At 43.6% G+C, this 16,846-nt stretch overlaps 1 protein-coding gene across 1 annotated transcript; it reads right to left on the minus strand.

The window, feature by feature from the left end:
* Positions 1–139: 139 nt before the first annotated feature.
* On the minus strand, positions 140–8,986 carry LOC137089796 (GTPase IMAP family member 4-like). Its single transcript, XM_067453366.1, has 2 exons — positions 8,948–8,986; positions 140–2,981 (listed from the first exon to the last, which is right to left on the minus strand). The coding sequence occupies exons 1-2, from the start codon at positions 8,958–8,960 to the stop codon at positions 1,582–1,584; spliced, it is 1,413 nt and encodes a 470-aa protein (XP_067309467.1). The 5' UTR covers positions 8,961–8,986; the 3' UTR covers positions 140–1,581.
* Positions 8,987–16,846: the final 7,860 nt, after the last annotated feature.

A 16,846-nucleotide genomic window follows, 5' to 3' on the forward strand; every position in this document is an offset into this window, starting at 1 on the left:
ATTGAACATTGTAAGTAAGTACATTTTATTAATATAGCACATTTAACCAGAGCAAAGGTAAAACTGTTACTAAAACCACACAGTAAATGTTGGCGGATGCCTCACAATCACATCAATGAGCTGATTGTTTGCTCATTGTGTTTAAATGTGTGTCGGCAGCGCTTTTTCATTCAAATACATCGTTTGGTGTCTAACCGAGACGATATATGAAATATGACATGTGAAATACTTGATTCTGATTGGTCAATCGCGCATTCCAGCGGTATCTTGACCGGGTCTACTTCTGTGCTTAACGCTGGCGCCACCTTGTGGCTCAAACAGCCGTGGGTTACAATGGAAGACTTCAAGGCGGGTTTCCTTTATAACGTTTTAAATATGGATATTTTTCTGACACAAACGCATCGATTGGAATCAGAAGGCTCTATTAACCCATCGGAGTCGTGTGGAGCACGTTATTTGACGGACAGCTGCATTTAATGGACTTCAGAAACAGCTCCAACTACTGCTGGGATTAACGTTAGCCTGGACTTTTTAAATATAACTCTGATTGTATTTGTCTGACAGAAGAATGTCATAAACACCTATAATGACCTGAGGGTGAGTAAATCATAGGCTTGGTTTCATCTTTGGCTGAACTAACCCTTTCAGCATTCATTCTCAACATTTAGCAGCAATAGATAAAGGCTTAAAGCAGTCTGGAACTGTTTTTCTTCGCGGAAGCTTTGCGTAAGAGCTAATAAAATATTCAATCTCAAGACAATATTTAGTGTGTAATAATTATTTATTTGAGACCAGTAGCCGTGTAATAAGCGGGATAATGTCCACCCAGCCGGTTGTTATCACAGAATAAACCCCTTCAGAGTGACGCTCCGCTTCGCCTCGGGGTCCTGATCACTCTGGAGGGGTTTATTCTGAGATAACAACCGGATGGATGGACATTATCCCTTACAGATATTTCTTCCCGCTATGAAAATAGAGCACTGTCGGCATCAGCAAATATAAAAGCATTTGTTAAGTGATGGTCATATTCCCTATAAGCTTCTAACCTTAAACAACACTTTTGTTAAGTAACATGAATCAAGTAACAAGAACTATAGCGCAACTGAGAGATAAGATTAACGACTAATGGATCGTTCATTTAAACAACGATCTACATTGAATTTATGTAAATTGACATTCCTAATTCAAATCTTTAATAAAGCCTACGTTTATGGTCATTTGCCAACATCGACAGTCAAAGCCAAACAGAAAATAATGAGTTACAACTCGTCGTTAGATCTAGCGTCCTGCCTGCTTTAAATCAGACAGAGATAAAGTAGTGCTCTACATTACTTTTATTTGAATGAAATTTATTAATTATAGCATTTATGTGAATTAATTATCAAGAGCCCTGCTAAAAAATCCAGCTAAAAGCCTAAAATGGTTGGCTGGTTTTAGCTGATCTCCACAGAGATCCACAAATGCCCCACAAATAAGCATAACCAATGCATTTAGGGATTTAAAAAAAGTATTTCATAATTTTGATTTGTGTTTGAACTTGGTTGATGGATTTCTTGGTCGCCAATCATATCCGGATCGGGATCACTGAATGCAGCACTGTGTCATCGCCGCCAACTTTAAACCTGCGGCTCTCGTTGCAAATCCAGTGGCTGTCCAAAACACACTCCCACCTTCTGCAGCGCCAAGCAAGCTTACCAAAGACGTGGCAGCAAATCTGTCTTCTACAGCTGGAGCGGCAGGGAACAGAAAGGCCAGGAGCATTTGGGCGTATGCGGCTCCGGCCCCCAGAATAAACATGACCAGCATACTCACATATTTCATATAGCGCGTAAAGAAATATTCATAATCCTGCCCTTCTTCACTCTGTCTCCTCTGCTCCTCTTCTTGGATCCAGATGTCCAAGTCCTTCTTTTCCTGCTCTTCCCTTTCCAGTCTCTCCTTCTCCTCCTCCATCTGTCTTTCCTCCAGTCTTCTCAGGCTCTCTCGCTCTCTCTCCAGAGATGCTCTGAACCGCTTCAGCCTCTCAGGGAACGCTGGCACATTCAGCTCTTCTTTCTTCATATCCGCCTCGATCTGTTTAATCCTGTCTTGTATGCGTTTCTTTTTTCTCTCTGCGTCTTGCCTCTCTTCATTCATGGACGTAATGAACGGCAGCCATCGATCATCGGCCAGTTTCCTCACCTCCGTTTTGATTTTCTGCATTCTTTCGGCCATCATATCTTGTATTTTCTTTTCTATTATCTTCTGGGCTTGCTGCGTGACTTCCATGATTGGACTGGTGAAGTGGCGGTTCTCATTTTGAGCTAGCAGCTTGTCCACCTTCTGAAGAAGTCGACGCACCTGATCTCGTTTTGAAGGGTTTGTGTTGTCAAAAGCAACAAAACGCCTCCCAAATCGCTCCACAAGCTCCTGGACTTTCTGACTTTGCCCTGAAATAAACGCTTCAATAGTTTGTCCGTTGAGTCTGTCCGCGTGGGAGAATATGAGGATGGTGTGATGAGTGACGTCCTCATGAAACATCTTCAGAATCATCTCTACGGTTTTCTGCTGCTCCTCTGTGAATCGCTTTATCGGAACAACGAGCAGAAACGCATGAGGACCCGGAGAACACAAAGCCATGCAATGTATTACCTCTTCTTGTTGTTGTTTATCTGTTAAGTCCGTGTCATAAAAACCAGGCGTGTCAATGAGAACCAGCTCTCGTTCCTCCACCTTTGCATGTTCTCTCTTGCACTCTTTTGTGACCGAGCTCATGCTCAATCCATCATCAAAGCTCTTGATTCCCAGGATGGTGTTTCCTGTGGCACTTTTCCCCGCACCTGTTTTCCCCAGCAGAACCAGACGCAGTTCGCTCGCCGCTTTATTTACTGTCAACTGATGATCGCTGACTAATGAGCTTTGGGAGGTTTGAGCAGGTCTCCGTCTCGCGTCTGAGTTTCTGCTGGAACTCATCCTCTGATCACGGTGGAGCATCTTTGATCCTGAGGAAAAGTATTAAAAAACAAATAAAAACCAAAAAATGTAAATTGTCATTAATCCCTCACCCTCATATCGCTCCGAACCCATATTGGTGAATAAATCGTGATATTCGCGCGTAATTGACCCGCTTGAACATTTTGAGTTTACCTGCTTATTAGAATACACAAGTTCACACTAGAGGTCTTCGCGGGGCACCCGGGACCCGGGATCCGACCTGGGACCAGTACGGATTCGGGTCTATATTTTAAATGGTCAGCCAGGTCCGGGTCGGGTCCCAATCTATTACTTCGGGTCCCGGGCCTGTTAACGTTGTAGTTCGGCTAGTCAGACTCGGCTCAGAGAGATTATGGCAAATAAATAATGCTAACGCAAGCGGCCATGGCACTGAACGACCAATAGTTATTAGTTCAAAAGGGTAAACAGTCAGAGTTATTATGCGAGTTAACTCATAAATCCGTCACTGTGAAATAAAGTTGACTTTTACAGCTGAAATGAGTGAATTAAGCATGCTTGGAACAATTACAGAGGAATATTGTAATACTTCACAATCAGGTACAAGGAAGGGAGACAGCGGCTATATATCGTTAGGTAGGCTGACTGAGACAAAGTTATTTCCGCAGCTTGTTTATTAATTTGTTAACAGCAGTTTATTGTGTAATATGAGACAATCGGGTCCAGTCGGGTCTGTGTCTTCCCTCCGGGTTCGTGAAGAGTAAATTTATTTACTTCCACTTGGATCTATCTTTCGAAAGTATGGTATTAGTTACCATTGTTATGCAGACGACACACAAATATATTTCCCTATAAAACATGCAAATAATTTAGACACTGTGACAGCTTGCCTTGATGACATTAAAGTATGGATGTCTTTAAACTTTATAAGTCTTAATGAGAGCAAAACGGAGGTTGTGGTGTTTGCCTCCTCTGTTGACAAAAACATTTCAAAATTAAATCTGAGTGTGTTGGCGCCCTTTGTTAAACCATACGTGAAAAATGTGGGTGTTATACTTGACAGCGCCTTAAAGCTTGATAGGCAGGTAAATCAAGTTGTAAAGTCAAGTTTTTATCAATTGCGTGTTCTGATTAAAACAAAGTCGTTTCTCTCTCTTAATAACTTTGAAAGAGTTATCCATGCTTTTATCACCACTAGACTCTATATCTGGGGATTGGGCAGGCCTCCTTCAACCGCCTTCAAATGGTTCAAAATGCAGCTGCTAGAGTTTTAACGGGAGCTCGAAAAATTGAACATATCACCCCATCCTACGCTCCCTCCACTGGTTGCCTGTGCGCCATTGAATTGATTTTAAGGTACTGTTATTGGTTTTTAAATCATTACATGGATAAGCACCACAATACCTTACAGATTGAACACCACCCAGGGAGAGCACTTAGGTCTGCAAATCAGAGGCTCTTAGGAGTCCCTAAATATACATTTAATCGCGGCAGACAGGCGTTGAATGCAGCCGTTGGTGTATGTGTTCGAATTTTAAAGGCGCGGCGCGTCCGGTGCGAAGCTCAGCAACGTCTTTATAACACTAAGATTGAGCACACCCATATTGCCAAAATGGTATGATCCTCGTTTCATAACACCCGCAAAGATTCGACCATGAGATCAGTGGTCGAATCCGGTCCTGCATATCGATGCATCGAATCTTCGACTATTAGGGGTCACCCCTAGTCTCTACTAGCCTAGAAATCTAGACGCACCCTAGCGGCAGCAAATTTAATCTGCCCGCAAGTGTCGTCTAGAAACTCTCAGTACCCCTCTGAGCTGTATTCCCCTGACTCTTGCCGGGCCAATCACATCGTGTATAGAGTCGGTGGGCGGGGCCATAATGACGACGGCCGAGTTGCGTTTGCGTTCTTCTAGTAAACACAGAAACTGGCGAACGGCGGTCTTTCGAATCAGCTTTGATCAGTTTAATCTGTTTAAACTGTTTAATCTAGCTCCGCTTCACCTTCGTTGCTCTGGTTGGTGTAGCGCTATCCTATCGCGTGCAGAGGGAGTTTGAAAGACAACCGTTTATCCGCCCCTCGGATTGAGCCGTCAATGGAGAGTTTCCAGACCAAACATCTTGATGTGGGTCAGGCTAGTCTCCACTAGAGCAAGCTCATGATTGGTTAACGTGGTGAATATCCGCCAAAGCCAGATTTTTCAAGTTGCACGATCCGCACAAATTCACGCATTTCACGTGTCAAACGCTTTTGCAGAAATCACGTAATTTGCGGCCTCATTTGCGCGATTCGCGTCACAGAATGTCTTCGTGTCTTTGCATTGACTTAATCAAAGTCAATTAAACTTAAATCACTCTCGCTTATCGCGTCATTCGTGTCTGGTGTGAACACAGCATTAGACTTTCATCATCTACAGAACACAAATGAATCTGAGAGCTTTCTGTCTCTCCGTTGACAGCTACCACGACACTTCAAAAAGTTCATAAAGAACAGAGCCTTGAGGAACACCCTGAGAGACAGACAACCTGTCCTCCAACAACTCTATAGGTCGTTTTTCTAGCACCTTATTACGATCTATATTTACGTTTTAAAGTAATGCGCCCTCTAGCTGGCGTAAAAATAATGACAGTGTCGTGTCACGTCTGACTTCATGAAATGAGGTATGACTGTCATTACACTGTAAAAAATGATTTCGAAAAAAAGTTTCCTGGTTGCCTTAAAATTTTGAGTTCATTGAAATTCAAAATTTTGAGTTAATACAATTAATTTTTTTTGAGATTCAGCAACCTTTATTAAAATATTATTAAAAGATTTTGTAAGCATATTGGGTAATTGTGTGTGTTTTATTTCTGATGACAGCCAAATAGTGCTTTTTTTATGTGGTTCAGATACAATAATATTTTGAGTTTCTATTTATTGAACAAATTTCCTTCATTGTATCAACTCAAATTTTTAATTTCAATAAACTCAAAATTTTAAGGCAACCAGGTTACTTACTTTTTTAAGTAAAACCAACAAAAACCAACACACATTTTTTACAGTGTACCAATCAAAATTGTACCTGTTCATTTTGATGCAATGTTGTGACTTTTTTTATTTCCATTCAGGAAAATATTAGTTTTAATTCACAACTACACCCAACTCATCCCTAAACCTACCCAGCGATTTATAGAGCATACACACTTTATGAGCACATGTTCTCCCTGGGATCGAACTCACGATCGCACGATCGCATGTGGTTGTTGAGTAGTGCAATGCTTTACCAACTGAGCAATGTAAAACCTAAACTAGTAAACAGATAAAAGGGAACAATGCTTTAAAATGAAAGTGTCCTGCTGTCAGTAGGAGCACAACTTTAGAAAACGCTCCTATGTGTCGTATTTCATAAATTAAAATATTGACAATATTGGCGCAACTTTAGTAAACGCTCCCATGGGTCATATTGCAAGGAAGTGACAAACAACCTATATAGGCGCATTGGTTGGAGGACATGTTGGAGAGAGAACACGGAGAAGATTTGAAGTTCTGAATGGCAATAAAAATTGTCTGTCGTCGGTGAGATATGAAATGAACCAAGATAAAGCACTACCCGTGACACTGATAGCTGCTGGCCAAGAGGTGAGTATATGATGAGATATAGTATTAAATGCAGCAGTTAAGTCAATGAGAACAGTAAGACAACCAGAATCAGCAGACAATAGCAAGTCATTATTAGTTTTTACTAGCACTGTTTCAGTGCTGTGGCCTGACGGAAAAACAGATTGAAAGGGATCAAGAAGATTGCTAGCAGAGACATGAGCTTTAGGCTCAGAGGCAGCTACCGTCGGTGTATGAATGGGTGAATGAATGAGTGTATGAATGAGTGTATGAATGAGTGAATGAATGAGTGTATGAATGAGTGAATGAATTGGTGTATGAATGGGTGTATGAATGAGTGAACGAATGAGTGAATGAATGGGTGTATGAATGAGTGAATGAATGGGTGTATGAATGGGTGTATGAATGAGTGTATGAATGAGTGAATGAATGGGTGTATGAATGGGTGTATGAATGAGTGAATGAATGAGTGTATGAATGAGTGAATGAATTGGTGTATGAATGGGTGTATGAATGAGTGAACGAATGAGTGAATGAATGGGTGTATGAATGAGTGAATGAATGGGTGTATGAATGGGTGTATGAATGAGTGTATGAATGAGTGAATGAATGGGTGTATGAATGGGTGTATGAATGGGTGTATGAATGAGTGAATGAATGTGTGAATGAATGGGTGTATGAATGGGTGAATGAATGAGTGTATGAATGAGTGAATGAATGGGTGAATGAATTGGTGTATGAATGGGTGAATGAATGGGTGTATGAATGAGTGAGTGTATGAATGAGTGAATTAATTGGTGTATGAATGGGTGTATGAATGAGTGAATGAATGAGTGAATGAATGAGTGAATGAATGAGTGTATGAATGAGTGAATGAATGGGTGAATGAATTGGTGTATGAATGGGTGAATGAATGAGAGAATGAATAAGTGAATGAATGAGTGAATGAATGGGTGTGTGTATGAATGAGTGAATGAATGGGTGTATGAATGGGTGAATGAATGAGAGAATGAATGGGTGTATGAATGAGTGAATGAATGGGTGAATGAATGAGTGAATGAATGGGTGTATGAATGAGTGAATGAATGGGTGTATGAATGAGTGTATGAATGGGTGAATGAACGAGTGAATGAATGAGTGAATGAATTAGTGTATGAATGAGTGTATGAATGAGTGAGTGAATGAATGAGTGTATGAATGAGTGAGTGAATGAATGGGTGAATGAATGAGTGTATGAATGGGTGAATGAATGAGTGAATGAATGGGTGAATGAATGGGTGAATGAATGAGTGAATGAATGAGTGTATGAATGGGTGAATGAATGAGTGAATGAATGGGTGAATGAATGAGTGTATGAATGGGTGAATGAATGAGTGAATGAATGGGTGAATAAAGAAGGAGTGAATGAATGGGTGAATGAATGAGTGTATGAATGGGTGAATGAATGAGTGAATGAAGGAGTGTATGAATGAGTGAATGTGAGGCAATATGTAAAGCGCTTTGGATGGCCATAGGGTCTGTTGGAAGCGCTATAAATGCAGTCCATTTACCATTTTACTTTTTCAAGGAGCTTGGCGACTAAAGGAAGATTAGATATATGTCGGAAGTTACGCGTAACAGAAGAGTCTACGTTTCTTTGAGCGCAGCTGATTTTAATGATAGCGGGACAGATCCAGAAGAAAAAGAACAGCTGATCAGATGAGCAATAGGAGAAGAGATAGCAGATAGGCAGGTTTGAGAAGTGCGGTAGGTGCTGGATGAGAAGTGGATGAGCTGGAATGAGCAGTTAGATCATTAACAGCCGATGGATTGGTGGAAGTGAAACTAAAGAGGGTGTGAATGTAAGGACCAGTTTTACTGCTAAGACAAAATCTGAGATCCAACGCCCTGCAATGAAACAATAAAACTCAGTAGTCTGGAGAGAATATCTCCCAGAGAGATTGTAGGGCACAAGGAGGAGCAACACAATATTAGGATAATATCATAATGTTATGCCTGATCGATCGGTGTATTTATCCAACAAATTGAATTATTTTATTTATCAAAATAAACCGATGTTACAGTGATTGTTCTGAACAACACCCTCGCCACGTCACGATTTTTTAACAAACACACTTAACGATTGATTTTCACACTAAATCTATTGCTCCATCAATGTTCAATACAAATACACAGGCTTATATTTTCCTGCGATGGGAGAAAAGTACATTTGTCTAAGGGTGTGCCTCGTCCCGTAGCCTACATTTACGAGAAGAGCGAAACATTACTCCTGCAATCGGGATTTAGAGAGAAATAATAAACTTACAGCATACAGCAATAACATGAAAATGATCACAACAAACAAATCCTTATTTACGACAAGGATAACGTAATCAAGCATCTGTAATCGTCTAATGAGTAATTGATGTTTCATTACCTTCGCCGGACATGTTTTCAGCAGGTCTCTCAGTGCGTGCGTGTGTGTGTGTGTGTGTGTGTGTTGCAGTTTAGTGTTCTTGGACTGGTTTATCATGATGGGCAGAACTTTCTCAGAAACGAAACTTACACGAACTCACATGATGTCAATTAGACCTGCGTTGATCTTATATTTAGTGACTGTATGAAATTAAAAAATAATAAAAATACACTGCAAAAAAGGCTTTTCTTACTCAGTATTTTTGTCTCGTTTCTAGTCTAAACATCTAAAAATTCTTAAAAGAAGAAGTATTTACTAGACAAGCAAAAGTAATTGTCTTGTTTTGGGGGAAAAATAACTCAAAATGAAGAGAGTTTTTGCTTAAAATAAAATAAATAATCTGCCAATGGGGTGAGAAAAATAATTTAACTTTATTTTTAAGTAACTTTATTTTTTTAACTTTATTTTTATAATTTTTAAGATTATTTTACTCATCCCATTTGCAGATTATTTAGCTTATTTTAAGCAAAAACTCTTCATTTTGAGTTTTTTTTTTACCAAGACAATAATTTTTACTTGTCTAGTAAATGTTTCGTAATGTAAGATGTTTTAGATATTTTGACTACAAACAAGACACAAATACTAAGAAAAGCATTTTTGCAGTGTAAATGCATTCATATCTATGTATAAATATATTATATGCCATTTTTGGCGTGTTTTTGTGTCGTTTGCATCCACTAGAGGGACACAGTGATCCGGGTTCAGAAATACAGTGACGTCACAGATATTTACATATTTACAGAGTTTATTCATGCAAACTAAAGTTTAGAGATGATGGAACAACATTTGGCAAAACTGTATTTTTATGACTTCAATTCGTGAAAACAGACAAAAAATTCAATTCACATACGAGCTGATACTAAATGGTACAAAAAAGGCAATACAAACTGTTAATTTAGTCATTAATGGACAAAAAAGTTAATTTAAGCAGGAGATCGTGTATCAAAACACTTCAGGTGCAGTATTTTTGGAAATTAGTGCAAAGTTTTGGAAAATAAAACAAAGTTTTCAGGGCAAAGTGCTGGAGAATGTCAATAAAACAGCATTTCAGATCTTAAAATAGTACACACAATCTCACCAACTCCTAATTTAGTGCAATTAAAAACCACATTCCCCTCGTTTGGAGAACTCACGTGTACATAAACGGCACATAAATACAGTAATCTTTAAGCTGAGCTTTTTTTAAATACCTCCACATATAATAAGATATAAGACATTTTTGTAAAAAGCTCCCAATTTCCTTCATGGCTGGATATATTTAAAAGATTTTTGCATCATTTGCCACTTAAGTTAAGTTTTAAATAAATCAGACATTTGGTCCTAATAAATACATGCTAAGAAAGCCACACCATAATAAACGAACTGTCAGGACCGTGGAAGGGACCGAAGCAGCAGTGCTCGACTCTTTTAGTTCGTATCGGACGCTGCACGGGAACACGTCCCCGAAACACTCCGTCTCTGGAATGTAAACATTAGAAAGCAAAAGTAACGAGTGTATGATCGGCATTACTACCTCTAGCGGTTCGGTCGTGTTTGCACTCCAAAAATGCTCTTCTTACTCAGTATTTCTGTCTTGTTTCTCGTCCAAATATCTAAAAATTCTTACATTAAGAAACATTTACTAGACAAGCAAAAGTAATTGTCTTGTTTTGGGGGAAAATAACTCAAAATGAAGAGAGTTTTTGCTTAAAATAAGATAAATAATCTGCCAATGGGGTGAGAAAAATAATCTTAATTCAAACAGAAAACAAGATTATTTTAAGATTTATAACTGGAATCCCTACCAGTAAAAATTGGATTAGAGAGCTTTATAATTTGAATTCCTACTAGTAAAAATTGCAAAATCTCCAGCAACGATCCGACTCACAGCCACACAAACCGTCCAAATACTGTTGCTATGGACAAATGACGATGACGCAGCAGATCAGCTGACCTGTGTGTGTGTGTGTGTGTGTGTGTGTGTGTGAGAGAGAGAGAGAGAGAGAGAGAGAGAAAGAGAGAGAGAGAGAGAGAGAGAGAGAGAGAGAGAAAGTATGTGTGTGTGTGTGTGTGTGTGTGTGTGTGTGTGTGTGTGTGTGTGTGTGTGTGTGTGTGTGTGTGTGTGTGTGTGTGTGTGTGTGAGAGAGAGAGGGAAGAGGGAGAGAAAATGTGAGAGTGCGTGAGAGAGAGAAAGAGTGTGTGTGTGAGAGAGAGAGGGAGGGAAAATTAAAGAGAGTGTGTGAGAGAGCGAGAGAGGGAAGAGGGAGGGAATTATTGAAGCTTGCTATAATCTCAGTTGGGGCAATAAAAGAGACCAAAACTTCAGTCTGTTGCTCCAAAGATTCAACATGTATGACCGTTTTGGGTCTTTTTCTCGGGTTAAACAGGTAATAAATAGATCTGAACTATTCCATAAATATAATTGTGGCGGAGGGGGCGTGGTTTCGTGAGGTCTGTAGCGGGAGAGAAGGTATGGGACAGAATGGGAGTAAGTAGGTCAAGTGCAAATGATTAACACCTGTGTCTAATTGCAGTAATTGGCGTGGAGAGACAGCACAAAAGCCGCTGTGGGAGGAGAGAGAGGGAGAGAGAGTTTGGACTGGGACTAGACACAGCCTGAGCCTGAGCCTGAGCGAGGAAATGATTTCTGAGCTGTGAGAGTTTTGAGAGACGGAGTTTTACGCCCTCGTGCGTGTTTATGTTTACCAGTTGCATTGTGAAAATAAAAGTTTCTAGTCCCAGTCATACCGACCCCGCCTTCTTCCTTCCCCACAAGAAAGATAAGAGCCACAAACCTCGTTACACTGGTGCCGAAACCCAGGAGGGAAGAAGAACGCCGCCGCCGTTATGGAGACCCCGTCAAGAACCCCACTTGCGGACCTGGTACAATCGCTCGCCGGTCTTCATCAGGAAACGCACCAAGATCTGCGGGCCGTAAGAGAGGAGCAGAACAAGAGGTTCGAGGTGCTCCTCCAGGCCCAGCATGAAGACCGCGAGCTGTTCCGGAGCTGGATGGACCGGGAGATTCGGGCCATCCCCTCCCGCACCACCGACTCGGCGGCCGCCGTACCACTGAGCAAAATGGGGCCTCAAGATGATCCGGAGGCCTTCGTGGATCTCTTTGAGCGGACCGCCGAGCTCCGGGGATGGCCCAAGGCGGACTGGCCAATGCGGCTCCTGCCGCTGCTGTCCGGAGAGGCGCAGGTAGCCGCCCACCAACTGCCAGTCCAGAATCTCCTGGACTATAAAGACCTGGCCCTCGAAGAGTCCGGTCGGCCCTTCGTCTTCGCCCAACACGCCAATTGTCTGACCTACTTCCAGCCACTAGGGTGGCAGGGAAGTCTGGGCCGGCTTGTTGGCGCTGCGGGGACCCAGGGCATTTCATTGACCGGTGTCCCATTATGGAGGTGGGGACGCTGATCCGGGTCCCCGATGCGCCACAAGCCGCCCCCGATCAAGCTGGCCTGTACCAGATACCAGTGAGTATCAAGGGGGGTACGTATCAGGCTTTGGTGGATTCAGGTTGTAACCAGACCTCGATACATCAAAGCCTGATCCATCCTAGGGCATTGGGTAATAGCCGCATGGTTAAGGTGAGGTGTGTGCACGGGGAAGTGGTGAACTATCCGTTGGTGCCCGTGGATATTCAATTTCGGGGACAAACGCATAGTGTGGAGGTAGCAGTTAACCCGCACCTCCGGCATCCGGTAATTTTGGGAACGAATTGGCCTGCGTTTAATAAATTATTGGAACACTTGTGTACGGATGCCTCTTGGGAGAAGGGGGGAGGGAAGGTGACGACGGTGCAGGTGGGGGAGGTGGATTCGGGACCTCCGGGAAACCTTCAGGGGGAACAGAGTGGTCTGAGTGGTCCCATTCTCTCGGACCATGATGACTTTCCCCTGGAGCAGTCCCGGGACGAGACGCTCAAAAACGCATTCAATCAGGTCCGGTCCATCGACGGCCACCTCCTCCATCCGGACCGGCCGCTCACCTATCCACATTTTGCAGTGATAAGAGACCGGTTGTATCGGGTGACCCAAGACGCCCAGTCAAAGCAGGATACAACCCAGTTGTTAGTACCAAAAAGCCGCCGGGAAATGCTTTTCCAGGCGGCTCATGTGAATCCAATGGCCCGGCACTTAGGACAAACGGCAACATTAAACCGTCTAATGGCCCGTTTTTTTTGGCCGGGCATTCACGAGACTGTACGCAGGTGGTGTGCGTCGTGTCGGGAATGTCAGTTGGTGAACCCACCGGCCACCCCAAAAGCACCATTGTGCCCCCTTCCGCTGATGGAGGTCCCCTTCGCGCGAATTGGGATGGACCTCATCGGGCCATTAGAGCGGTCAGCACGGGGACATCGCTTTGCATTAGTCCTGGTGGACTATGCAACGCGATATCCCGAGGCAGTTCCGCTCCGCACTATTTCGGCGAAAAGTGTAGCGGGCGCACTGTTCTCGTTAATCTCCCGGGTGGGAATTCCGAAAGAAATTCTCACCGATCAAGGCACGGCGTTTATGTCACGGACAATCCGCGAACTCTACGAATTGTTGGGCATTAAATCGATTCGCACCAGCGTCTATCACCCACAAACAGACGGGCTGGTGGAACGCTTTAATCGCACGTTGAAAGCCATGATTCGTAAGTTTGTGCACGAGGACGCCAAAAATTGGGATAAATGGCTAGAGCCCCTGTTATTCGCTGTCCGCGAGGTCCCCCAAGCCTCCACAGGGTTTTCCCCCTTCGAGCTGCTCTATGGGCGCCAGCCGCGGGGGGTGCTGGACGTCCTTAGGGAAGCTTGGGAGGACGGACCTTCTGCGAGCAAGAACGAAATTCAGTATGTCCTGGAGTTGAGAGCAAAACTCCACACTTTGGGGCGGCTGTCTCGGGAGAATTTGCTCCAGGCTCAGGACAGACAGAGACAGCTATATAACAGAGGCGCTAGGCTCCGTAAATTTACACCGGGAGAGAAGGTGCTTGTATTACTCCCTACCTCGAGCTCTAAATTACTAGCTAAGTGGCAAGGGCCGTTCGTGGTCACACGGCGAGTGGGAGATCTCGACTATGAGGTCATTCGGTCGGATAGGGACGGGGCACGATAAATTTACCATCTCAACCTGTTAAAAAAGTGGGTGGAGGCGGACGCAGTGATGCTAGCGACGGTGGTGAGTGGGGAGGAGGATCTCGGGCCAGAGGCAATCCAAAAAGTGCAATCTATCGCGCTGGCCCCTGGGGGAAATCACCTCTCACCCTCGCAGCTCACTGACGTGAAACACTTACAAGCAGAGTTTGCAGACGTGTTCTCACCCCTACCGGGTCGAACGGACCTCATTCAACACCACGTCGAGACCGAGCCGGGTGTGGTAGTTCGCAGCCGGCCGTACCGTTTACCTGAGCACAAAAAAAAGTGGTGCAGGAGGAATTAGCAGCAATGCTCGATATGGGAGTAATAGAAGAGTCCAACAGCGACTGGGCGAGCCCGATAGTTTTAGTGCCTAAAACGGACGGCTCCGTACGGTTCTGCGTGGACTATCGTAAGGTGAACGCGGTGTCTAAATTTGATGCTTATCCAATGCCGAGGGTGGACGAATTGCTTGATCGGCTAGGGACCGCTTGTTTTTATTCGACGCTGGACTTAACCAAGGGATATTGGCAGATCCCCTTGTCTCCCATGTCCAAAGAGAAAACAGCTTTCACCACGCCGTTCGGTTTACACCAATTCGTCACACTTCCGTTCGGCTTGTTCGGGGCTCCCGCGACCTTCCAGCGTCTGATGGACAGAATTCTCCGGCCGCATGCTGCGTATGCCGCCGCATATCTGGATGACATCATCATCTACAGTGCGGATTGGCAGCGGCATATGCAGCACTTGCGGGCTGTCCTGAAGTCGCTGAGAAGAGCGGGGCTCACGGCCGACCCGAAGAAGTGTGCAATTGGGCGGGTGGAAGTAAGATATCTGGGCTTCCACTTGGGTCATGGACAGGTGCGTCCCCAAATTGATAAGACGGCGGCAGTTGCGACCTGTCCGAGACCCAAGACCAAGAAGGAGGTTAGACAGTTCCTGGGGCTAGCGGGATATTACAGAAGGTTTGTGCCTAACTATTCGGACCTCGCTAGCCCGCTGACTGATTTAACTAAAAAGGAGGTACCAGATACGGTTCAGTGGACGGAGCGGTGCCAGCAGGCTTTTACTCAGATAAAGGCTGCTCTGTGTGGTGGCCCGCTCTTACAAGCTCCTAACTTTTCTCTCCCTTTTTCTCTACAGACGGATGCCTCGGACAGGGGGTTGGGCGCTGTACTGTCCCAGGAGGTGGGGGGTGAGGAACGGCCGGTGCTGTACATCAGTCGCAAGCTCTCTAAGAGAGAGACGATGTACAGCACCATAGAGAAGGAGTGTCTAGCCATCAGGTGGGCCGTCCTCACCCTCCGCTACTACCTCCTGGGGCGGGAGTTCACCCTCTGTTCGGACCACGCCCCTCTGCAGTGGCTCCACCGCATGAAGGATACCAATGCGCGGATCACCCGTTGGTATCTAGCTTTACAGCCATTTAAGTTCAAGGTGATCCACAGGCCGGGTGCTCAGATGGCTGTGGCTGACTTCCTCTCCAGGACGGGGGGGGGAGGCTGCAGGCCGGATGGCTCCCCGGCCTGAGTCGGGCGGTGGGGGTATGTGGCGGAGGGGGCGTGGTTTCGCGAGGTCTGTAGCGGGAGAGAAGGTATGGGACAGAGCGGGGAGTAAGTAGGTCAAGTGCAAATGATTAACACCTGTGTCTAATTGCAGTAATTGGCGTGGAGAGACAGCACAAAAGCCGCTGCGTGAGGAGAGAGAGGGAGAGAGAGTTTGGACTGGGACTAGACACAGCCTGAGCCTGAGCCTGAGCCTGAGCGAGGAAATGATTTCTGAGCTGTGAGAGTTTTGAGAGTCGGAGTTTTACGCCCTCGTGCGTGTTTATGTTTACTAGTTGCATTGTGAAAATAAAAGTTTCTAGTCCCAGTCATACCGACCCCGCCTTCTTCCTTCCCCACAAGAAAGATAAGAGCCACAAACCTCGTTACAATAATTTAACACCATTCAATCCCCTAAAAATACAACATATTAAACAAAAATTATCAAACTAAAATATAGGTACATTCAGTGAATTATTTTTGTATTTTTTATTGACCACCACACAAAGAACACCAGAGGGTTAAACATGCCATTGAATCCTTTTAGACATTTCTTTAGGCTATAGAAATATCACAAAGAACCTTTCTGTAGAACCCGATTGAACATTGTAAGTAAGTACATTTTATTAATATAGCACATTTAACCAGAGCAAAGGTAAAACTGTTACTAAAACCACACAGTAAATGTTGGCGGATGCCTCACAATCACATCAATGAGCTGATTGTTTCTGCCTAAAAATATACATGATGTTATCTATCTGCGTGATTATTATAAGTACATTTCTGAAATAGATAACTGGACTGATAACAGAGCACTCTAAATTGTAACGTAGACACATCCATTTTCTGTAATACTCCTTTGAAACTATATGTATTGCGATAAGCGATATACAAATAAATGTGAAATTAATTGAGTAGATGCTGATTTTAGGTACCTGTATATGTCTTTTCTACACTTACTCATATGATAAGGCATAATCCACCTGTGCATTGAATTATTTTATAGTTATATATATATAGTTATGCGTTCTAAATGTCTGTAGTAGCTGTTAATTAAACAATGGTCCAAAAAAAACCAACAAGTGATTTTACTGAACATCAGACGTCACAATAAACATGGAATAAACAAGTAATATTGTCCAGCGAAGTAATGCGATTTTCTGAAGTTACAAACCAAACGTGGAGCAAAAGCTTCGTGTTTAAATGTGTGTC

Source organism: Pseudorasbora parva, chromosome 9 (genome assembly GCF_024679245.1).
Source record: "Pseudorasbora parva isolate DD20220531a chromosome 9, ASM2467924v1, whole genome shotgun sequence".
Taxonomy (NCBI): domain Eukaryota; kingdom Metazoa; phylum Chordata; class Actinopteri; order Cypriniformes; family Gobionidae; genus Pseudorasbora; species Pseudorasbora parva.